The sequence below is a fragment of the Phoxinus phoxinus genome (genome assembly GCF_949152265.1).
Source record: "Phoxinus phoxinus genome assembly, chromosome: 4".
Taxonomy (NCBI): Eukaryota; Metazoa; Chordata; class Actinopteri; order Cypriniformes; family Leuciscidae; genus Phoxinus; species Phoxinus phoxinus.
Window position 1 is genome coordinate 213,769 of NC_136879.1, and position 23,732 is coordinate 237,500.

The 23,732-nt window shown below is 40.4% G+C and overlaps 2 protein-coding genes and 1 long non-coding RNA gene across 10 annotated transcripts in view; 2 read left to right on the top strand and 1 right to left on the bottom strand.

The window, feature by feature from the left end:
• The window catches only part of LOC306996503 (DNA topoisomerase 2-alpha-like), a 202,589-nt gene that overhangs the window by 134,828 nt on the left and 44,029 nt on the right, over nucleotides 1–23,732 (top strand). The gene's annotated exons all lie outside the window — the stretch shown is intronic.
• Nucleotides 1,195–4,298, bottom strand: LOC306997217 (uncharacterized protein). Its single transcript, XM_079610408.1, has 2 exons — nucleotides 1,962–4,298; nucleotides 1,195–1,925 (listed from the first exon to the last, which is right to left on the bottom strand). The coding sequence occupies exon 1, from the start codon at nucleotides 4,066–4,068 to the stop codon at nucleotides 2,878–2,880; it is 1,191 nt and encodes a 396-aa protein (XP_079466534.1). The 5' UTR covers nucleotides 4,069–4,298; the 3' UTR covers nucleotides 1,195–1,925; nucleotides 1,962–2,877.
• On the top strand, nucleotides 7,408–10,758 carry LOC306997218. Of its 7 annotated transcripts, none has more exons than XR_013797297.1 (6): nucleotides 7,408–7,506; nucleotides 7,688–7,773; nucleotides 8,157–9,696; nucleotides 9,793–9,941; nucleotides 10,032–10,093; nucleotides 10,303–10,758. It is a non-coding gene; the product is annotated as an uncharacterized lncRNA (long non-coding RNA). The 7 variants fall into 7 exon arrangements; XR_013797298.1 differs by having other exon boundaries at nucleotides 8,198–9,696; XR_013797296.1 differs by having other exon boundaries at nucleotides 7,688–9,696.

Genomic DNA, 23,732 nt, shown 5'->3' on the forward strand with positions numbered 1-23,732 from the left:
TGATTTTTAGTTGTTTGACCTCTAGAGTGGAGGTATGCGTTCACCTTGAGAACTTCATCTTTGTTTCCAAACGCAATGACTTCAGTTTTGTCTTTGTTTAACTGAAGAAAGTTTTGGCACATCCAGCTGTTTACTTAATCAATGCATTGGAACAGGGAGTCAATGGGGCTGTAATCGTTAGGCGATAGGGCTAAGTAGATCTGTGTGTCGTCTGCATAGCTGTGGTAAGAGATTTGGTTCTTTCTCATTATTTGGCTCATTGGAAGCATGTACAGGTTGAATAGGAGTGGCGCAAGAATTGAGCCTTGAGGAACTCCACATGTCATGGATGTCCACTCAGACTTATGGTCTCCTATACTCACATAATAACCTCTCGCTTCTAAGTATGACCTGAACCATTTTAGGACTATCCCAGAAAGCCCCACCCAGTTTTCCAGCCTGTCAAGAAGTATGTTGTGATCAACAGTGTCAAATGCAGCACTGAGGTCGAGTAGTACCAACACTGATAATTTGCCTGTATCAGTATTTAAGCGAATATCGTTAATTATCTTTATGAGCGCTGTCTCTGTGCTGTGATGCGATCGGAAACCAGATTGAAAATTGTCAAAGTATCCATTCGAGCTTAAGAATTTGTTCAGCTGATTGAAAACAACTTTTTCAATGATCTTGCCAATGAAAGGAAGATTTGAGATCGGTCTATAATTGCTTAATATAGTCTTATCCAGATTGCTTTTTTTTCCAGGAAGGGTTTGACAACTGCAGTTTTCAGGGAGTTTGGAAAACTTCCAGAGAGAAGTGAGGCATTTACCACTTCTAGCAGATCTGCTTCTAAGCTGTTTAACACACTTTTGAAGAAAGATGTGGGAAGAGCGTCAAGGGCGCAGGTTGATGTTTTAAGGTGCTGTACGGTTTCTTCCAAAATTTTGCCATCAATTTCTTTGAAATCAGACATAGTAACTTTCTCAGGTTGTGGTCTGATCTGTCTGACCCCAGTGCAACTCAAGGGATGTGCTGATCACCTTTCTGATATTATTGATTTTCTCAGAGAAGAAAGAAGCAAGCTCACTGCACTTGCTGTCTGAGAGCATTTCACTGGGAATCTGGCTCGGGGGGGTTGTCAGTCTCTCTACAGTAGCAAAAAGAGTGCGTGTGTTGTTTAAGTTGCTGTTAATAATATTTGAGAAGAAAGTCTGCCTAGCTTTGCCTAGTTCCATATTGAAAGCATGGATGGTGTCTTTGTAGATGTTATAATGGACTACAAGTTTTGTCTTCCGCCACATGCGCTCTGCTTTTCTGCATTGTCTTTTCATATTTTGCACTGCTGTTGAGTTTCTCCAGGGTGCCTTTTGTCTACCACTCTTCCTGGAGCAAGGAGCAATATCTAGGAGCAATATTTACCTTCACAGGAGCAATATCATCAATTACACTTTTAACTTTTGAGTTAAAAGAATCAAGGAGAAAATCAACAGAGTCAGCAGATATGCTTGGTGTTAAAGATATAGCCTTCATAAATAGTACACTAGTGTTCTCATTTAAGCATCTCTTTTTGACAGACACAGATCTAGCTTCAATGGCAGGAGAGATCAATATAACAAAGAAAATACAGAAATGATCTGACAGTGCTACATCCTTAATAACAATCGATGAAATGTTTAGACCCTTACTGATAAGTAAATCTAGAGTGTGTCCACGATTGTGTGTCGGTCCATGTACATGCTGAGTCAGATCAAAAGTTTTTAAAACAGTTTTGATTTCTTTTGCCATATTGTTTTCTGCATTGTCTATGTGGATGTTGAAATCTCCAGCAATAGCAAAACAGTCAAACTCTGAGGAAATGGTTGATAACAGTTCTGTAAAATCCTCAGCAAAGGCTGAAGAGTATTTTGGAGGCCTGTAAACAATGATTAGTAAAATGCGTGGAGCACCTTTTAACACAATACCCAGTAAAATGCGTGGAGCACCTTTTAACACAATACCCAGATATTCAAAAGACGGGTAATTACCAAATGATATTTGCTTACATGGATAGACATCTTTAAAAAGAGCAGCTACTCCCCCACCTCTCCTACCCGTTCTGCAGACACTCATAAAAGTAAAGTTAGGAGGGGATGTTTCATTGAGGACAGTTGCACTGCAGTTGTCTTCTAGCCAAGTTTCATTTAGAAACATAAAATCCAGGTTGTATGTGGTTAAGTCATTGACTAGAAGTGATTTATTTTTAAGTGAGCAGATGTTTAAGAGTGCTAACTTTACAGTCTTACTTTTTGTCCGCACAGCAGTCTTAGTTTGGCGTGTAATAGGCACCAGATTAGATGGGTTTGCTGTACGGCTTTTGAAGGCCTTAGACTTTCTATCATGTAATCGAACAGCAATAGAGAAAGATACAGGCACACAGGGTTCCCGCTTGTTCTGTAAACATTTGAGAAAGTTACTGTTATCATAGCGGGGACCCGGCACATATCAATGAGAGCTGGTATCAGTTGTTTTTAGTTCACCTCGAGCAGAAGGAGGAGGGTGTGAGCCCTGTCGTTGTGGCAGAGCCCGAAGAACTCTTGCAGGAGGAGGGGGAGGGCGAGCGGGGCCAGCAGGCTTTGGTGGTTTTGGGGCCTGCCGTTTTTTGGTTGATATCTGGGGGCTTGCAAAAGAGTGGGATAGTTTGGTTCCAGCATAGACCAGTTTTTCCATTCTCTCTGAGAAGCACAGAAGTGGAGATGCTGGAGATAGAGATAGCGTGTCTGGTGAGAGGGTCTCTGGTGTTATCGGAGGCTGTAATATGCTGTCCTGGTTTCCCTGGCTGTTTTCCAGGAAGTCGTCCTTGGGTGCTGAATCTTGGAGCAGTTCTAGTATGTCACAGTCTGTCTGTGGTGAGCTCTGTGGTCAGGACTCAGCTGAGATTGTGTCCGTGAGCAGAAGTTGTTGTGGCTGAGTGGTGTTATCATTGTCCTTGTGTGACGTGTCAACCGCATGTCCATTCAGGTGCTGGAGTGAAGTCCTGTGGTCATTCATACTGTGTCCAGGTGTGTGTGTGCCATTCAGGTTGAGTGGATTGGCACACACTGCAGAAGGATGATTGAGGGAGAAGTAGATATTGTCCTTTAGCACTCTTGAACCAAGTTTGTTTGGGTGGTGTCCGTCCTGTTGGAACAGTTGCCTCTGACTCCAGAAAAGATTGAAGTTGTCAATGAAGTTCACTCCTTTTATATTGCAGGTTTTTTGGAGCCATGTATTAAGCCCAAGCAACCGTGAAAACCTGTTTGTTCCTCTTGCTGGGAGTGGTCCACTGATGAATGTTTGTACTTTCAGTCTTTTAAGTGTTTCAAGAAGTTCATTGAAATCCTTCTTAAGGAGTTCTGACTGCTCTTTATGAATATCATTTTTCCCCACATGAATGATGAGTCGATTTGCAGTCTTATGTTTCATCAGAATGTTCTCAAGTTCCCTGTTTACATCAGAAATTGTTGCTTGTGGAAGGCAGCACGTAGTTGTATCCCTGCTACTAGTGTTTCGGATAATGGAATCTCCTACTATCAGAGTCGTGTGCTCGGCTGCGCTCTGAGCTGAGTGCCGCTGTCTGCTCGACCTTGAGCGCCAGTTAGCATCAGTGTTAGCTACTGGCTTATCCAGTCTGTGTTCGATCACATTCATCACGTTTGGAGATTCCTCATTTACATTAATTAATACTTCAAATCTGTTCTCAAGATGTATAGGCGGTTGTAGGAGACCAGTGTTTGCAATCCTTGTCAGAGCCGTATCTGGGGTAGAGGATGCTATTGCGGCAATATGTGATACTCGTGACAATCTGATGTCTCGAGTGCCTTTGGGTCTCGCTCCCTGTGTGTGCCATCGATTTGTTAGTCGATCGGCTTGTTTCTCTACACTCAGTATGGCCTGTGGAGGAGCAGTAGATTCATGGGGCTCACCTGCTGTATGCTGAGGGCGTCCATGACGGAGCTCTGTTGTGTGTTCCGTCTGGTTTGGTGGTCCCGCAAATAACTTTGTTTCAAGAACTGCAATCCTTTGCAAAAGTCTGTGGCAGTTAGTGCAGCAAGTAGATTCCAGAAGAGGCATTTTCTCTTATCCTTATGCAGTTGTGTTTTCTCTTCCCCGGAATGTAAGCTTTCAGTGGGAGGCTGGTCGAATAAAATAATTCAGCTTTTTTGTTGTAATCCAAGCGTTTGAGCACTGTGCTGATTTGCTGAGGTTAAAATTAGTTGATAAAAGAAGATAAAATATAAAAAATATAAAAGCGATAGAGCAAAGCGCGGAGCAGTAAGCAAGAGCGTCCGAACAGTAGCTGAGCAGGAAGTGCTTTCAATGTACCAGACCAGGCAATCCGAACCAGTTGGTCTGAAAACAGTCTATCCGGAGTGTAAAGTGGATCAACAAGTATATGGACAAATCCACAACAATGTTATCCATGCCCAGCACATCTGCATTCATGCTCTCTACGTACCAGACTGGCCCAGACGGAATGTTCCTGCTACACGGATTAGTCGACTTGACAATTTCAGGGAATGCCATTTTAACCACAAAATAATATTAATCGTCTTTACGCCACTCCTCTCTGTATTTCCTCAGCTCTTTTACTTGCTTCTGTAACTTGAGTTTTCTCCTGCTCCAAGCTGTCCAACTTGCTTATCAGTTCATTGCTTCTGTGTTGCGCTTGTCCAGCTCCCTTAGAAGAAAGTCTACTTGAAGAGCCATTTCATCATCTACATTTTCAAAATCATTTGTTGTTGATTAGTGTGTGTGAGATTATTTCTGCAGTGTTACTCATCTTGCATTTCACATCAGTAGCGCTCTGTTCCCTTCCTTTAGCATCATTCTCAATCTCCTCCCTCTTGATCAGCTTGTCTTCCTCCGCCTTTACAATGAAACATTCGGTCTTGGTTGTTATGCTGGTTTGTTCATTTGAAGTTGAAGTCCTCATTGTTGCCTGATCACTGCTCCCCATATATAATCCTACTGGATTCTCGCTGGTACTTTCTTCTGTCTTCACCTTAGAGAGGTCAAAGGTTTCGGTCTTGGTGTGCTTTTGGTCTCATCAATAGAAATGTCATCATTACCACCACTGTTTGTTTCATCATCATTGTTTTCATCAACTTTTTTGTCATTATTGTCTGTGATTCCCAAAGGTGAGAATATGAAATCAGATGTAGCTGCGGACATTGATGGACTTATCTGGTGTGTTGCTACAGATCCTGAAATGTTCTTTTTCCAGCTTGGCTCTTGGTCAGTACTAGACTTCTTTTCATCCTTTTAGGAGTGGAGAGGGACATTACATTTGAAATCACTGGCAAAGGTGGAAGTCCTGATTGAGCGGGCACTGACGTCTTCTGTTTGGCTACAGGAAGAGGCTGTGAGACACCATGCTGAACTGGGGAAAGGGAACAATGTCAGTGGCTTCCCTATCTGAGACACAAGGCTTTTCCCTGAGCTCAACAAGGTACCTGGCCAGGTCCACCACTCTATCAAAACCCGGTGTCCCGTCTGTTCCTCTGCAAACCTAACAAGAAGAAAGAAGAAGTTAGTATGGATGAAAAATAGTCCCTCCATATGATGGCATGGCAAGGGATGCCTCCATGCATGCATACATACATCTACTTGGAGCTCAGGTGGCAGGTTCTGGGAGGACTGAGAGAGTGACAGTGAATCCCGAGACAAGCGTATGGCTTCCTTGGTGGACACTAAAGAAAGAGGGGAGATGGTGTGGTCCTGCTCCTCTGCCTCATCCCCAAATCCCTCATCTTCTACATCCCCCCCCCAAGTCATCTGGTATTCTGTTTGGGCCACCTGGGTCCCGCCTAAAGTCAGACTGCTGCGAGCACAGGTACTCCACCCCAATGAGCTTGCCTGACAAAACAAAGTTAAATAGAAAACAAGGTTTTAAAACAGCCTGTGCATTACAAATAAATCTGTGTCTGCGGGATGGTCGTCCAAGTGGACAACCTCTTCATACTTCAGATAGTCCATTTCTTCACGGCATCTCTGTTTGCCTTTCGCCTACTCCACTTTAGCGCATCCAACTTCCACGACCCTCATGGCCATTACCTTGGTCACCTCCGAAAACTCCACCAAGATCTTCCCAGCCACTTTATCTCCACTGCAGAAAAATGTCTTCGATGGATTTTTGAAAACAACCTCAAAGTCCTTGACTCTTTTTGTCATCGCCAAAATGTGATTTAGTGATTTACAAGCTAAAAAGAAGGAAGATATGCGTCTCTAAGGAAGTAAAAGTTGGTAAATCAGCTAGATAATTAGTAATGTTACGTTAGTCTTTGGAAAATGCATCCAGTCTTCAGCCCAAACAAATTAAAGTTTGGTAGGGAATGAATTGCTTGAAGTGCTTTATGTAAATGGCCAATTCACACTGCTGTCTCGCATTATTAGTATAGAAGCTTTGTACACGCTGGGCACAAACCACAATCATACTGTGAGTTTTCGATAGGATTGATGATGCAAAGTTCTCTGCAAACACGTTGATTTTTACCCTTATTGACAGGTAAAGCACAAGAGGCATATTCGTCTTTAACTGTGGAAGATAGTCAGGATTATGTAGAAGTAAAGGCAGCAGTGTTAAAAGCTTATGAACGTGTTCCAGAATTTTACAGGCAACAATTTAGAACTTGGAAGAAAAGTGAAAAAAGTTATCTGGAGTTTGCTCGTGATTTACAAATGCATTTTTCCCGTTGGTGTTCTGCTGCCGAAGTCTGTGATTTTGAGGGGTTGTGCAACTTAGTTATTTTGGAACAATTAAAAAATTCGGTCCCTAGTCGTGTTGCTGTCTATGTTAGTGAACAAAAACACAGACTGCAACCAAGGCGTCTTCAGACGATTATGTGTTAATGCACAAAAGCATTTTTGATCAGTCCGAGTACCAGCCAAGTTACAGTATGCCAAATGTTAATGTGCTTGACAATATTGATTCGCGCAAGAGTAGAGGATTCCAGTCAGAAAATAGAAATAATAGTTTGCGTGACTCGGATACATTTTGTCGATATTGTCATAAACGGGGTCATTGGAAAGCGGACTGTTATGTGCTTAAATCTAAGCCTAAATTTTTTTCATGTGCTTCGGCTAAAGGTCAAACAGAAAGCACAAAGCCTTTCTTTAAAGTGAATTTTGTTTTATATGAATTGTATTTTAATTTTAATCAATGTTTCATCAACCAAATGCCTAGATTTAATAATTAATAAGTAAATAATAGACAATCATGACATGGAGGCGCCGGCGTGAGAACTGGAGCGCGTCTCATAAATGAACGGAAACTCAGCGAGAAAGGATCTTCTGCGCTGGGCTTGTGGGCTTGTTTTTCGTTGTTGTTGTTTTTTTTAATGCTGACAATTGGGGGAGTCTACAGGAATAACATTGATGATGTTGAGAGATATCTCAATTCTACATGCAAATACAGAAGCGGCTGGTGCAGGTTAACGTTACTGATGAACACAGCGACGTGAAGCCCGTGATCCAGTGGCTGAAGCGGGTCGAACCAGGCGTTTATGGCAAGTACGAAAACCCCCATGTGTTTTTTGTGGATAAGGTTTTTGTAATTTGCTGACTTCTCAGTGCAGTCATGATATTCAGGTCAAAGCCACAGCCCAGATAGATGCGCGTGTGTGTGTGTGTGTGTGTGTGCGCGTGTGTGTGTGTGTGTGTGTGTGTGTGTGTGTGTGTTTTATCTATATAGATATGATCTGAAGCCTGTGAAGATGCAACAAAGCTGCTGCCTAGGGCTAGGGTGACCAAACGTCCCGGTTTTCACATCATATCCTGGTGTGTATAGGTAGTATTTTGTAATATAACATTTCCAGTAACACTTTACAATAAGGTTCATTTATTAAACATTAGTTAATGTATTAACTAACATGAACTAACAATGAGCAATACATTTGTTACAGTATTTATTCATCTTTGTTAATGTTAGTTAATAGAAATAAAGCTGTTCATTGTTTGTTCATGTTAGATCACAGTGCATTAACTCATGTTAACAAGATTTTAATAAAGTATTAGTAAATGTTTTTAAAATTAACATTTACAAAGATTAATAAATGCTTTATAAGTGCAGTTCATTATTAGTTAATGTTAACTAATGTAGTTAACTAATGTTAACTAATGAACCGTAGTGTTAAGTGTTACCAAATGTTCTATCCATACAGAGGAGGCATAGATGTATTGAAATTAATAAAGCAAATTTCAGTAGAGCACAGTGACCCATCCTGCACCACCAAGTAAACAGTGGACCAGGTGAGTCATCAAAAATGCAACAATTCCATTTGTATATACAGGATTAGATATGATCACAATGGCTACAGTGAAAAAAATCAACATAATCTTAAAAGATGGGCCGGCCTTTAAAACTGATGTGCCACAGCAGGAGACCTTTCAGCGCCAATGTGATCATGTCTGATACAAAAATCGTAATCTTTTTCCACTTTTCATAATCTTCATCTACATCTCGACCTGAGGAAAGCAAGAAGGCCAAGCTGAGCATCATTAACGATAAGGAGATATATATCGTGCAGGTAAGAAATGTTAAAGCAGAGAAACGACAGTTTGGAACTCAGTGATTTTATGCCTCCATGTGACGTCGTCAAATACCGACAGAAAATGAGTCTCTCGGCTAAAGCAAGTCTGGCTTTTCACGTCCCAGTCCAATCATAATCCGTGTAGGTGTGTATACAACAGCCATGCAAATTAAAACAAGGCAACAACAGGAATGGTAAAAGATGGATGTGTCAGATTTTACTTCCATATCACAAAGCTATGGAATGGTTTTTGTTGAGTTCTTAATTTTTGACATGTAGTTAATTTTCATTTTTGCAGCATCCCCTGCTGACTCTTGTAAGTTTTATTGTTACTATTATATGTTTAGTAGTTTATTAGTATGTGAGTAATTGTTTAAGGTTATATGGTTGACATGTTCTTTTTACCCACATAGCGATTGATATTTTAATTACTTACTCCTCCCTTGTTCCTTTTCTTTTTTTGTTCACAGTCTCCACAAGTTTTGTTGTATATAGTTATTTTGGGGTTTCTGGTATTCCTAAATATCTGGCCTAGTCGAGGGGTGGCCTTGAAAATACTTTGGTGGTGGATAATGACAGTGATTTGGGAATGAAAAGTGTTGGGAACTCTTTTCTTGTAATCAAGACAAATTTGATAATTGACTTAATTAAGAAAATATATGTTTTACCAATAACTCTATTCGTATCTTGTATTAAAATAAATGAGATATATATATATGAACATACACCACCACCAGGAGTGGAGATGAGGATGAGACTATATTGGTCTTTTCTATAACTAGAACCATTAATATTTTCTAGAAGAAAGAGGCAGCGCACAAGCATGTGCAGCTTTTTGAAGGCATGATCTCAGTTCTTGTTCACAGTTTCTGTTGCCCTCTACTTTAGCCCTACGACTTTTACAGGCTCTACCCGACCAGCTAGACAGCAGCCACTGAAATGTAATGTATTGTCTCCCCAAGGCCTTCAGAGAGATGCTCTGGCCTGTGATCAGGTGGAGGTGAACTTTCACCGCCTTGCAATGAGGCTGACAACCTAATGGTCAATCTGTTGGACAACATCGCTACACAGGTGCAGCAGTCGGACTGACTCAAGGAGATCTGACCATGCAGGTTCTGGAGCTCTCTGAGGGGCAGATTGGGACCTTTTTGGGCTAATGAAGCAGATGATGGTGAGATGGATATCGGCGTGAATTTAAGTCTTGATGAAAATGGCTTTTTATGGCTAGAGCCACTCTCAAATGTCAGTCATATAACTGCACTTGCAGAAAACTTCAGAGGAACGCAGTGACGGCGTGCCCTCGGAGACCGTCTCAGCCTAACGCACCGGGTGTAGGACAGACACAGACCTGCTGTCTGAATGACACAATTCCACTTGTATGTACAGTATCAGATACGATGACTATGGCTACACTAGGTAATAATAATCGATACAGATTTAGATCTTAAAATAATTTCTTTCATCTCTATAATAAGCAGAGGTCACAGACTTGTTTTTGTTTTCCAGTGATTTGACATGCGCTTCTGAGGAGGATGCTGTACACCACGGACGCCCGCCCAACCAACCAGGTAGGATCACACACCTAATGAGAACTTATGCTTGCATCTATGGAATCAGATATGAGGATTAAGGCTTTCCAATGGTGTGACATGCACTTCAGACATGTGCGATGTTCACACGTTTCTAACTTGAATTGTTTGTAATCATTTTTGTGTTATGCACTATTTATGTATGAGTGTGGTTGATACATTGTTGCCTGTTGTCTTGACAATTTTAGGGAGATGCCTTTTTAACTGCAAGTAGATCAGGAGGATCCTCCAGCCTTCTGGATACTGACAGAGCAGGCCCTGCGGAGAGAGAAGCAGCACAAACCACATTATTATTATTTGTTTAGACTATTAGCATTGCTTAATTTGTGTGTTCTTGTTTAAGGTTCTGTGTTTGACATTTTCTTGTAACTGTTGATATTTTTAATTGGTTGTACCTGTTGACATTTTGTTTATTGTTCATTTTTATGCTGTGCTTTGTTGTATATAGTTATTTTGTGTTCCCGGAATAAAATGTCCCTTAACCCATTGATAAATTCCATTATTTAAATTTACTAATACAAGTGCTTTTATTAGGTATTACAACATATAAGCACTGCACACTTCACTGGTGTACACATAATTTTGACCTAAACTCACAAACTGTCACAGAGACTTGTAAGATTAAATGTGAACTGTTTGAAGTGAATTGTCTGTTCTTCTTCAGTCGAACAACTCAGAGAGATTGCAGTCTGTATCACATTTACCAAATTCAAACAGAAGAAAAAATTAGTACGTACATTTGCCAGAGGCCTATTGTTAAGAGGGTCATTCTATGTAAATGTAAATTTTTCTGTCCCTAGCCTTTACAGAAATATTACACTTAAACACTTTAGAATTACAATTTATTGACATTTTAAAATAAAACTATGTTATTTGGACCATTACACCTTCTTGAGCCATCAAGTGGCACAATTTGTTTTGTATTAATTACCAGTATATAGAATTCCAAGCAAAGCACATGTACAGAGTGAAAATTATTTATTTTGAGGGTTTAAAACAGGTTTTTACACCATTTAAAATACAATAATGTTTATATATAACTATCTAATATATTATATAAATGGCATACAAAATTCAGAATAAATATTATACAATGTATTATGAAAGTATAGGTCCCCTGGTGTTACTGGCACTGGTTTTACCTTTCTTATGGGTAACACCAGTGACTCCCATTTCTAGCTAAACTTTATTCAAATCTATTCATTTAGATTGTATGCTAAATGTAACAATTTATGCTCATCTACTTAATTATAGTTAAAGAATAATGATATTTGGTCTATGTGTAACGGAGTTTAAATGTTGTTAAATTCATGCATTAATTGGACAACTCGACATTGGCTGTTACGTCCCTTTCATTTGTGTGCGTGATATTGTGGGCGGAGCTACGTCACCGCCAGCAGACTTTCACATCTCTCACTGCTGACATTGAGCGACTTTGATGCACTGATGTACATTTTAACCAGCTTTTGGTCGTGTTTGTCCCAGTCTGTCTGTCACAGGCCCAGTAAAGTGATCTGAGTAACCATCCACCTGCTCTCAGTGTGATTCCATCTACACACACACAGTCACATTGGTGCCGTGACCCGTTGTTTCTTCAACCAAGATGTTTCCTGAAGCGGCCGAGGGTTCATCTTAAAGCTTCCGCTGGAGTCAGGTGGACACAATTTTCCTTGGGAACAGTTTTTTTTTTTTTTTGAAAAAAAAAGAAAAGAAAAAGACACTTTTTATTTTTCTTCATTTAGTGACTGCACATAAGCAATTCGCAACAATTGCTAAGGACAATTTGCTATACAGACATCAGCACATTTTTGGTTTTTGATTTATTGTATTAATTTTTTTCACAAGTACTGATATTCATTATGAGTGGTTTTGATAACTATCACACTCCAGTCTGTGGTAGTAAAGGTAGAGGATGGGGTTTATTGAAAGTGCCAAAGACATTACAGTTCAGTGGGCCTGGTGTACAGAGTGATGCTCATGTAGTCAAAGACCGTAACACCTCAGATTCAGATCCATTAGTTTGTGAGGGCCTATCCACAAGTTATGAATCAGATGCTTCAAGAGGGCAGCAGGGTGTGTTTTCGTCTACTCCATACTCTAATGCACAGCCGCCAAATGTAATCGCTGCAATGACTGACATAATCAGCCAGGTCGGTCAGCAAATAGCTGACAGTATAGTCACCAGACTAAGCCCAACACATAAAGTTGACGCACATTCAGTTGATGATTCCTCCAAAAATGTGACTACAGATGGATCAGCTTCACAAATGCTGGACTTGATACAAAGCCAGTTGTCCTTTTCCAGAAACGTGAGAGAACCTCCTAGCTTCAGGGGAGAAGTTTCTGATGCTGTTGACTTAAATGAGTGGATAGATATCATGAGAGACTATATAAAACGCAATAATTTGAGGAAAGAGCATCAAGCGGAGGAGATTATGGTTCATCTAAGAGGCAAAGCAAGGGATGTGGTCAAGTTTGGCATAAGGAACTGTGACATTGACATTGTGCATAACCCTGATGCAATCTTTAGTATTCTCAGGAAACACTTCGAAGCTGCTCCATGTTCTCCTCTCCCACTGGCTGACTTTTATACCACCTTACCCAGACCAGATGAGGATGCCTACGAGTACTGGATCAGGCTAAACCGTGCAGTTGACGTCGCTGCTGAGCGCTTGAAAGAACAGGGTAAAGTACTGGATTGTCCAGGAACAGAGGTAACCCGCATGTTCATCAGACACTGTCCATGTAAAGAGCTTGCCATCACCTTTCGATCTAAAACAATTGCCGCATGGTCTGTGCGAGAAGTTCAAGATATTTTGAATGAATATCACTCAGATTCCAGTCTTGTATCTGCAGTGAGAACAGCAGCACCCACTAAAATTCCTGTGAACAGAACTGAAGTGGAACTGTCGTCTGCAGCACTTCCAGCTTCTTCTGATGTCCAGCAGTCCAGGTCTCTGGAAGCGTCTGCATTAGAGCGAGTCATGAGCTTATTGGAAAAAGTCCTGTTAAAAGAATCTGCCAGCAAAGAGCCAAGTTCACGTGTAAAGCCCAAAGTGAGTCTACCTCGAGTAAAAGCCCTCAATGAACTGCCATGCACTGTCTGTTCGAGCCCTGACCATTCTGGCCTCACACATTGTCTTGAGAAAAAGTTGTGCTTCCAGTGTCACTCTCCTGACCATTCCCGCTTTGTCTGTCCTGTGAGAGTGAAATCTCCGTCTTCTCAAGGGCTGGGAAACTAGAAGATCTGCACTTAAGGGAGGACAGTGTGGATCGTGAGTTTATTCCTCCGAACCAGTGTTGTATGAATGACCCAAGCTCAGTTTATAGTCTTTCTAGTTCTGTTGAGCCTGCAGGGAAAACTTTAATTTTTCAGAACACGCACAGAGTACAGCGAATTGATAGTCTGTTTTACACACCGGCAACACTATGGGATGACCTTCAACTGAAAGCTATGGTTGACAGTGACTCCATGGCATGCACGATGAGTGAAGCCGCTGAACGTCTCTTGTTACAGCACAAGCCCAATTTACAAAAGTTCCCTGCCAGTGATGTTGTCATTATTGGTTGTGGTGGACAGCGTGTTACACCAAAAGTGATGTATGAGCTTGAGCTCTCAGTTTATGCCTGCAAGATGGTTGTTCCAGTTTTAGTGGTTCCAGGGCAAACCGACGATTTGATCCTGGGCAGCAATGCTATCAAGTGGCTGATTCAAAAAATGAAAGAAACCGACGGATACTGGAGACTCGTGTCCAGCCCGGTTAACTCCGAAGATGTTGAATGTCACCAATTCCTGTCTCTACTTTCAAATGTGGAACGATGGACGGGTGAAGACGTACCTGATAGAGTGGGCACTGCGAAGTTGAAGGAGAAAATAACTCTTGAACCGCACCATGAACATCTCGCTTGGGCTCAGCTTCCGGAGTCAATAGCTGTTTCTGTGGGGAGTACAGTCATTGTTGAGCCAACCCTCTGTAAATGCCGTCCAAGGAACGTGATCATAGGGAGAGTCATCACACCTATGTGGGGCAGTAGATGGGTGCCATTCAAAATAATGAACCCTACAGACAAAGTAATTGTTCTTAAGAAAAACACGAAGATCGTGGACGTTTTCACTTGTATTGCTGTGGAAGAGTTGTCTACACCTGAGTCCCTGAAGAGTAACGTTCAGTGTGCTGCAAGTCCTGTAAGTCATGTGCGGACCAGTGATGAAAGGAGAAACGTGCTGGATAAATTAGAACTGCAGGATCTGGATCTGGATGATTGTAAAGTGTCAGAGGAGTGGAAGGATAGACTTCTGGATCTCATCGAGAAGTATGAGTCAACCTTTTCACGTGGAAAAATGGATTGTGGAGAAGCCACTGACTTTGTCCACAAAATCCACTTGGTGGATGAGAAGCCATTTCGACTCCCTTATCGACGTGTAGCCCCCAGCCACTATGATAAGCTGCGCACTGCCTTGAATGAGATGGAAGTTAAAGGCATTATAAGGAAGTCACAGAGTGAATATGCATCTCCGCTAGTTTTAGTGTGGAAAAAGAATGGTGACCTTCGTATTTGTACAGATTTTAGATGGCTGAATGCGAAGACAGTGAAGGACGCTCACCCACTCCCACACCAAGCGGATGCACTCGCAGCTTTGGGAGGCAATGTTTTCTTTTCGACAATGGACTTGACTTCTGGCTTTTATAATGTTCCCTTGTTCGAAGAGCATAAGAAGTATACTGCTTTTTCCTCTCCTTTCGGCCTCCATGAGTACAATCGTCTACCTCAGGGTTTGACCAACAGTCCAGCAACCTTTATGAGGATGATGATGTCCATTTTCGGGGATGAAAATTTCACAAGCCTTCTCTGCTACTTGGACGATCTGATGGTTTTTGCTCCAAGTGAGCAAGTAGCTCTTGACCGACTTGAACTTGTTTTCTCACGCCTGTCTAAGCACAACTTAAAGCTAGCGCCAAAGAAGTGCATGTTCCTCAGGAGATCTGTCAGGTTCTTGGGACATGTTGTCACAGGGAATGGTGTCCAGACCGACCCAGAAAAGGTGAAAGTGATCAGTGACATCCAGACTACCGACCTCATGGAAGCGGATGGCATAACCCCTTCTCAAAAGAAGATCAGATCTTTCCTGGGTATGATTTTATATTATCAGCATTTCATTATAGACTGTTCTGCTAAGGCAAAACCTCTTTTTAGTCTCCTATCAGGTCAATCACAGAAAAGAGCTCAGAGAAAGTGTGGTCGGATGAGGAAGCCACTCAGTGTCGTGAAGCTTTCACCCGAGGATTGGACTAGTGAGTGTCGTACTGCTTTTGAAAGTTTAAAACAAGACCTACTGCACAGTGTGACTCTAGCACACCCAGATTTCAGTCATCCCTTTATTCTCTCTGTTGATGCTTCATTTGATGGCATAGGAGCTGTGTTATCTCAGGTGCCCCCTGGAGAGAAAATTGCACGTCCAGTTGCTTTTGCCAGCAAAACACTCTCCAAGTCTCAGATGAACTATCCAGCACATAGACTCGAATTTCTGGCTTTAAAGTGGGCTGTTTGTGACAAGTTTAGCCACTGGCTAAAAGGGAGACATTTCACTGCATGGTCTGATAATAACCCCTTGACCTATATTTTAACCAAACCCAGATTGGATGCGTGTGAACAGCGATGGGTGGCGAAGCTCGCTGCATACGACTTTGACCTGAAGTATGTGCCAGGCACGAAGAACGTTGTTGCAGATGCCTTGAGCAGAGAGCCCTTTGTCAAGTCTTGTGTCAGCCATCGTCTGTTGAAAGAACCATACATTTCTCTCTTGGATGAGGTAAATGGTGTTGTTACTGGAACCGTGCAAGATGCCTTCCGTGTCACTAACAACTGTCAGAATGTGCAGGCTACCAGTGACGACGAAACTGAGAACGAGTTGCAGGATGACGTGAATGACTCATGTCCTGGATCTATTGATGCTGCTGAAGTTTCTGCTTTTCTGGGTGCTCACTGCGATGGTGGAGTTAGCCCATTGCCCGTGACAAGTCCAACGTCACTCCAGCTCCCTGATGAAGATCCATCTGTTGCAATCCCGTTTTCCAGACTTGCAAATCTCCAAGAGCAGGACAACATAGTCGGTAGAGTCATCAACTATGTTCTGAGACATAAACGTCCCTCAAAGAGTGAAAGGGCAAAGGAGCCTAGCTCTGTGACAAACCTTTTAAAGCACTGGAAAAAGCTAAAGATTCGTAACCATGTGCTGTACAGAGTAAAGAAGGATCGACTGATGAATACGAAACTCTTTCAATACGTTGTACCAGATTCCCTAAAGCATGATGTTCTCCGTGGTGTTCACGACTCAGCTGGACATCAAGGTTGTGCAAGAACTCTCTCCCTTGCAGCTGAAAGGTTCTTTTGGCCAGGAATGAGTAAAGACGTCAAGCTTTATGTGAAAAACTGCCAGAGGTGTGTTGTCGGAAAAACACCAGAGCCAAATGCTCGTGCGCCCCTTGAACATATTCGCACCACTGAGCCTATGGAACTAGTATGTATAGACTTCTGGAGTGCTGAACAGACTTCAGGGAAGGTCGTTGATGTCCTTGTAGTGACAGATCATTTTTCTAAGATGGCACACGCCTTCCCCTGTCACAACCAGTCGGCTAAGCAAGTTGCCCATCGCCTTTGGAATGATCTCTTCTGCATTTATGGATTTCCAAAGAGAATACATTCGGACCAGGGTGCAAATTTTGGAAGCAAAATCATTAAGAACTTGCTTGAGATGGCTGGTGTTAAAAAATCACACACCACACTAGGGCTGAACGATACATCGAATTTTCATCGTCATCGCGATATGAACTCCCGCGATGAACACATCGCAACAGACAGCCTGACACGATGAATAATGCCTGGTTCAGATTAGCACTACACGTTTTTGACTCTCTTGTCGTGGACAAGAAACATGTCAGACTACACGTTGCTTTCCGACCAGTCATCGCGTGCCGCACACACACACATTCACTCGCAAACATTCACTCGCACGCACAGACACACAAACACACACACTCACTGTCCCTCGCTCACTCACTCGCTCACTCACGCACACGCTCACTGGCGCACACACACACTCACTGTTGCACTCACTCACGTCTCGCCTCGCTCACATATTCAACCCGTCGTGGAGGACCGTTAAAGAATTAAACATGCTATAGTCTTTCTGTCGTGAAGCATCGCAGACGCGACATAGGTTGTCGCCCATTATGACACACTATACGAGATGAAACGTTGTCGTTACGAATCTCCAAGACACCCATACGTCAAACGGATCGTGCCAAAATCGCGCTAAAATGGTGTATTCTGAACCAGGCAGGTAATAAACGTTTGACCTATCACGCAAAGAACCTATTAAAGCACTAAGATATGGGAACAGTATAGTTAATCACATTTATCGCAAGTCATATCGTCATCGCAATATTAAACAATGTTATCGCACATCGCAGCTTTTCCTCATATCGTGCAGCCCTACACCACACCATACCACCCTATGGGTAACGGTCTGGCAGAACGTTTCAATAGGACTTTGGGTAATATGATAAGAGCTCTCCCAGTGAAATCCAAGGCGAGGTGGCCACAGCTTCTAAGAACATTAACCTTCAGTTACAATTGTACTGTGCATGAAACAACCGGGTTCGCTCCTTTTTATCTTATGTTTGGGCGTATTCCGAGGCTGCCGATCGACATCATGTTTCAGCATGTCCTTTGCAATGAGAGGGTGATCAGCCACCATGAGTTTGTCACTGCACTGAGAAGAGATCTTAGCGCAGCTGCAGAAATTGCCCGGAAACACAGTCTCAAAGAGCAGAACCGCCATGCCATTCTTTACAATCGGAAGGTCAGAGGTTCACCCTTAGAAGTGGGAGATAGAGTTTTGCTGGCTAACCGTGGAGAGAAAGGCAAGAGGAAAGTTGCGGACAAGTGGGACTCTGTTTTGTATGAGGTTCAATCAGTGAGACCAGAGATTAATGTGTACAGGATTACGGATGTTCAGACTGGCAAAGAAAAAGTGGTGCACAGAAATCTGTTGCTTCCAGTGAATTTCTTATCCTGGGATGATGGTGAGGAAGGATCCGTTCGATCAGATTCCACTGGTGCTACCCGTGGCAGTGCTCTCGATTCCGCTCTGATGGATGATCCCGATCCTGTTTCAAAGACATCAGAATGGTTATTGCAGATGGATGAAACGCATGACAGTGACGAAATGCAGGATGCCACTTGTAGTGGAGGTTCAGACGTTCCTGATGAGATGACTCCTGAGTGCTCTGGCAATGATCAGTACAGCGCAGAACCTGAGCATGTTCCTGAACCTGCTGAGAGTACAGAGAGTTTACCTGTAACCAAGCCAAATGAGTACCCCAGTTGTTTGCAAGAACCTGATAACAGACTTGCCCCTGTCATTTGCGAACAGCCCACAAGTACATATACAGGCCACATCACTACACGATTAGGGAGATCAGTTAAGCCCCCTAACAGACTTATTTGTGAAATTGATAGTCAGAAAATTGTGGAAAGTGATTCACACAGTGATGCACAAGTTATTTTTCAAGGAACTAACTTTGTAGTGGAGTTGATAAGGAACATTTTTGTTTAAAGTGATTTGAGTCTAATCTAAGAATCAACTGATGTTAAGAGAATGACTTTGAAGTGAGTTTTTCTTCTCTGAGAAAGAGTCTGAGAAGTTTGTTTGCATCAAAAGATATTTGAAGAGCAGAGATACATTTGTAATCACTAGGAGCGTGTAGACTGCACCTCCTATAGTCTGTGTTAAGTGTGGAATCTGGTACCATTCCATTCTTTCACACTTCCTGTGGAAGAGATAAATTCTGACATGCTGTATTGTAAAGCTCTTTTACTCACGCCTGTTTTATTTTCATTCATTTTTTCTCTCTCTCTGCAATCTTTACTGTATATTTAGTTTGTTACATATTCCGGTTCTAGCCCAATTTAGCAGAATTTAAGGGGGGTGTATGTAACGGAGTTTAAATGTTGTTAAATTCATGCATTAATTGGACAACTCGACATTGGCTGTTACGTCCCTTGCATTTGTGTGCGTGATATTGTGGGCGGAGCTACGTCACCGCCAGCAGACTTTCACATCTCTCACTGCTGACATTGAGCGACTTTGATGCACTGATGTACATTTTAACCAGCTTTTGGTCGTGTTTGTCCCAGTCTGTCTGTCACAGGCCCAGTAAAGTGATCTGAGTAACCATCCACCTGCTCTCAGTGTGATTCCATCTACACACACACAGTCACATATGTATGTCATTGGTGATTCATTGGGTCACTGGTGTCACGGTCTTTTTTTTTCTGCCACATTAAATACAATGTCACGTGACATTATAATAATTTTACATCCATTTAATTCTGCTACACTCAAAAGTTAAGATTTAAATGATTGCAGCATTACTTGATTTTAACTGGTTTGCAAATATTTTAATTTTTATAGCAAATTAGAATTAAAACACCTTTATAATTCATTATTATGTAAATAATCCCCCACATATTAAAACTTTTTCATAGTTCAAATCTTCTCATACCAGTCTCAAAGATCCTAACAAATCAACAAACACCACGAGTGTGCATCAATCTATTTCCGGCGGCCAGAAACAAACAAACTCACCATTCTCCTGAGCTAGTTTGCGGTTGAGCGCGAGCCCGAGAGATAAAGCCATGATAGTCGACGAAAAGACTGTGATGAAATTAAATAAACAAGGAGAGAGGATCACTTGTTTCTTCTTCTTCTTCTTCTCTTATTTAATGGCAAACTGCAAACAACGCTCAGGTGCATGCCGCCACCTACGGTACTGGAGTGTGTATTATCATATCATTTTAAATTTTACTCCATAACCTTGAGTTTTTTAAAAAGGTAAATAGCCTTCCTAATGACTCTTATTCCTTCTCCTTCTGATCCCAGTATTCCTACCAGATTCCACTCCCTCCCTACCTCCTGAACCTTATCTTTAAGCACCTGTCTTTAGTTAACAGTACAAGTTTACATGTTCAACATTTTCTTTAACCACACAGTTTTCACAGTTCTCACTATTCCTTTTCCATATTAAAAATAATGTACGAGGTGTGAACCGGACGACGCGCAGCGGAGGACGGTTGCCTCCGCCGAAGTCCATTAAAACCTGACAATGGACACCTCGGAGGGCATTAACCCGCTTATACCATGGTCACTTGCCAAATAACACATTTTTAAAACATTAGTTTATATTTTAATTAGTTTTACAATCGAAATCTAAAGTTACAAGTTACAAACAATAACTTGGTTTCCTTGGTTACGCCTGACAGTTTATTTAGGTGTCCTCTATCACTTTTTAACGGACACCCTGCAGCCAATCAGAATTGAGTATTCACCCAGACCATGGTATAAATTAAAAATAATGTACCATTTAACCCTGTGTGATCCACTCTCAGTCTTGTCATTACAATTTCCTCACGCCTGTTCTTTTCCATGCAATTCTTTATACTGACACTTTTTTGTATTTTATAATATCTCCTACCTTTCCTGTCTTCCTCCCATCGTTTCTGCCGTATTTCAAGACCTTTCCTACAAATTAACATTCATGTATTTATAACTTTTGGAAATATTACAATTGTGTAGTTTTATTTGATACTATTAAATAATTAGTATATATATATATATTTTTTTATGTTATTCAATCCTAATAACTAATGTACTTGATGAATCTAATCATTTCTGTACATTCAAAGTTTATATTGTTATCCTATGTCTCCCTCTAGTGGGCAAGCAGCAATTATACATAAATTGTATAAATGTATTATACATCTTACAAACATTATATTAAATAACATATAATTATAATATATATATATCAAAATAACATGCATGCATTTATAACATTTTTAATTATTATAAATGGGTACTTTTAATTGATAATAACAAATAACTTTATATTTTTCATTGTTATAATGTTATTCTATCATAATAACTATTGTACTTGCTCAATGTAATTATTTAAGTCCATTCAAAGTTTATATTGTTATCCTATGTCTCCCTCTAGTGGGCGAAACTACTGTGATGTTTGTAAAGATCCCTGAGAGTGAATGTGAGTTACAGGAAAGATCCATGGGAGTGAGTGTGAGTGATTATTAAATAAAAACAATAAAATAAAAATAATAATTGTTGTGTTTTTTCTGGATATGTATGTTTATAGCGTGTTAAACCTTGTTTTAAATAGTTGTATTATCAGTCTTTCAGGGTTATTAAATGTAATAACAGAGTTAAAATATGTGATTTTATTGTAAAACATTTAATCTGAAATATCATAAAGTTATATTCTTCAAGACTTTATTTGTTATAATTTTACTATGATGGCTTACAGGGTTATTAAATGTAATAACAGAGTTAAAATATTTGATTTTATTGAATAAAAATAAATGATTATATTTTACAGATTTTCGATCTGTTAAGTCTATCTATTTATCTGTCTATTAATCTATCCATCAATACATCTATTCATCTGTGAAACTTGAGAAGGTATAGTATTGTGCTAAGCTACATTTTTACCTGCAAATCAACTTAAAAGGTTCAACGTAATATATTATAAACACTCATTACATGCAAAGTGAGACATTTAAAGGCATTTATATGTTATAATTTTATTATTATGGCTTACAGGGTTATTACATGTAGGAATACTTGGAAAATATTTGATTTTATTGAATAAAAATAAATATGAAATCTCATAAATTTGTATTTGCAATTGAAATGCCAGTGAAGTAAAGAAACCGAGCGTAACAGTTTTTATTTTTATTTTTTATGTTTTATTATGTTTTTTATTAAACATTTAAAAATCTGTACTTTTATTATGTAAATCGACCTGTCAATCACCAGCGAACTCTTGCTGACCCTAACACTTATCGATCTCTTCAGGACTGAAAAGATTTAAAATGGACATGTAAGTGATTATATTTTACAGATTTTCGATCTGCTAAGTGTAGTCTATCTATTTATCTGTCTATTAATCTATCCATCAATACATCTATTCATCTGTGAAACTTGAGAAGTTCTAGTATTGTGCTAAGCTACATTTTTACCTGCAAATCAACTTAAAAGGTTCAAAGTAATATATTATAAACACTCATTACATGCAAAGTGAGATAATTATAGGCATTTATTTGTTATAATTTTACTATTATGGCTTACAGGGTTATTACATGTAGGAATACTTGCAAAATATTTGATTTCATTGAAAAACATTTAATCTGAAATATCATAGAGTTATATTCTTCAAGACTTTATTTGTTATAATTTTATTATTATGGCTTACAGGGTTATTAAATGTAATAACAGAGTTAAAATATGTGATTTTATTGTAAAACATTTAATCAGAAATATCATAAAGTTATATTCTTCAAGACTTTATTTGTTATAATTTTATTATTATGGCTTACAGGGTTATTAAATGTAATTTTATTGTAAAACATTTATTTAGAAATATCATAAAGTTATATTCTTCAAGCCTTTATTCATTATAATTTGGTTTAGGGTGTTCTGCCTATTAATAATCTCGCTCACATATTATAGTAGCCCTATTTGTTCTGAATAGTGTAATTACAACTTTGACATTAATATGTTTATTAATATTAATATATTAATATGTTTGAATTATTTGAATAAATGGACTTTTTCACAATTTTCTATTTAATTTATTTAAGTTGTGTATCGTTCTTTCAGACGATTGTTTAATTTGTATGTATTGTATCATGTGTGTTTGTTTTCCAGATTATTGGAAAGCGTTCCGATTCACTGCTTGCAGGGCCACGAGCCGCAGCAGGACACCGCTATCCACCGGGCCACTGTGTGCTTGAAGGACAGCACAGATGCTGAAGGGCAGCAGAGGCCCAGAGAGCAGAGGCTTCTGCTAAGGAGTGGATCCGTACCGGAAGGATCTGGGATTTAGGGGATATTTGTTCAATGTTTCCTGATAGGGGTTATCAGGTGACATTGACAAAGGAGCTTCTTCGTCGTGGGTTTTTGGTCAGGAACCAGCCTGACATGAACCCCGGCGGAGAAGCTCCTTTGTCATCGCCAAAATCTCCCTCTGGTGACATCAGCCCATCTCATTCTGAAACGTAAGTGTATTATAGTTTGCAGGCATTGATTTCAGTGCGACTTATTTTCATCTCACAATAAAAGTTTTAATAACACTGTTATTAATCACATAATCTTAAGGGTGGTGTCTTAAGTATTCTGTCTGTTTGTCCCGTTTAATCCATACAGACAGTCTATCGGGTCTTCTTATGTTCGTCCTTCAATTGTGTACCGGGCAAAGAATGATGTGGAAAGGATCAGAGAGGACCTGCAGGTGGGCCGTCAAATCAGCAATGCTGATAGGACACTTTATCGCTATTACTGTGTGGCGGTCCTCATCTACAATCATTTGCAGCTGTCCGGAGCTGTGGAGGATTTGAGTTCATCAACTGTAAATACTTTATAGTTGTGACATATAATATTTTCTCACGTATGCATTAGTAAATTCACTCCCTCCCTCCCTCCCCCACACACACACACACACACACACACACACACACACACACACACACACACACACACACA

Bases quoted from the DNA above. Each gene is read 5' to 3' on its own strand.
- LOC306997217 (XM_079610408.1), bottom strand. From the start codon at position 4,068: ATGCCTCTTCTGGAATCTACTTGCTGCACTAACTGCCACAGACTTTTG.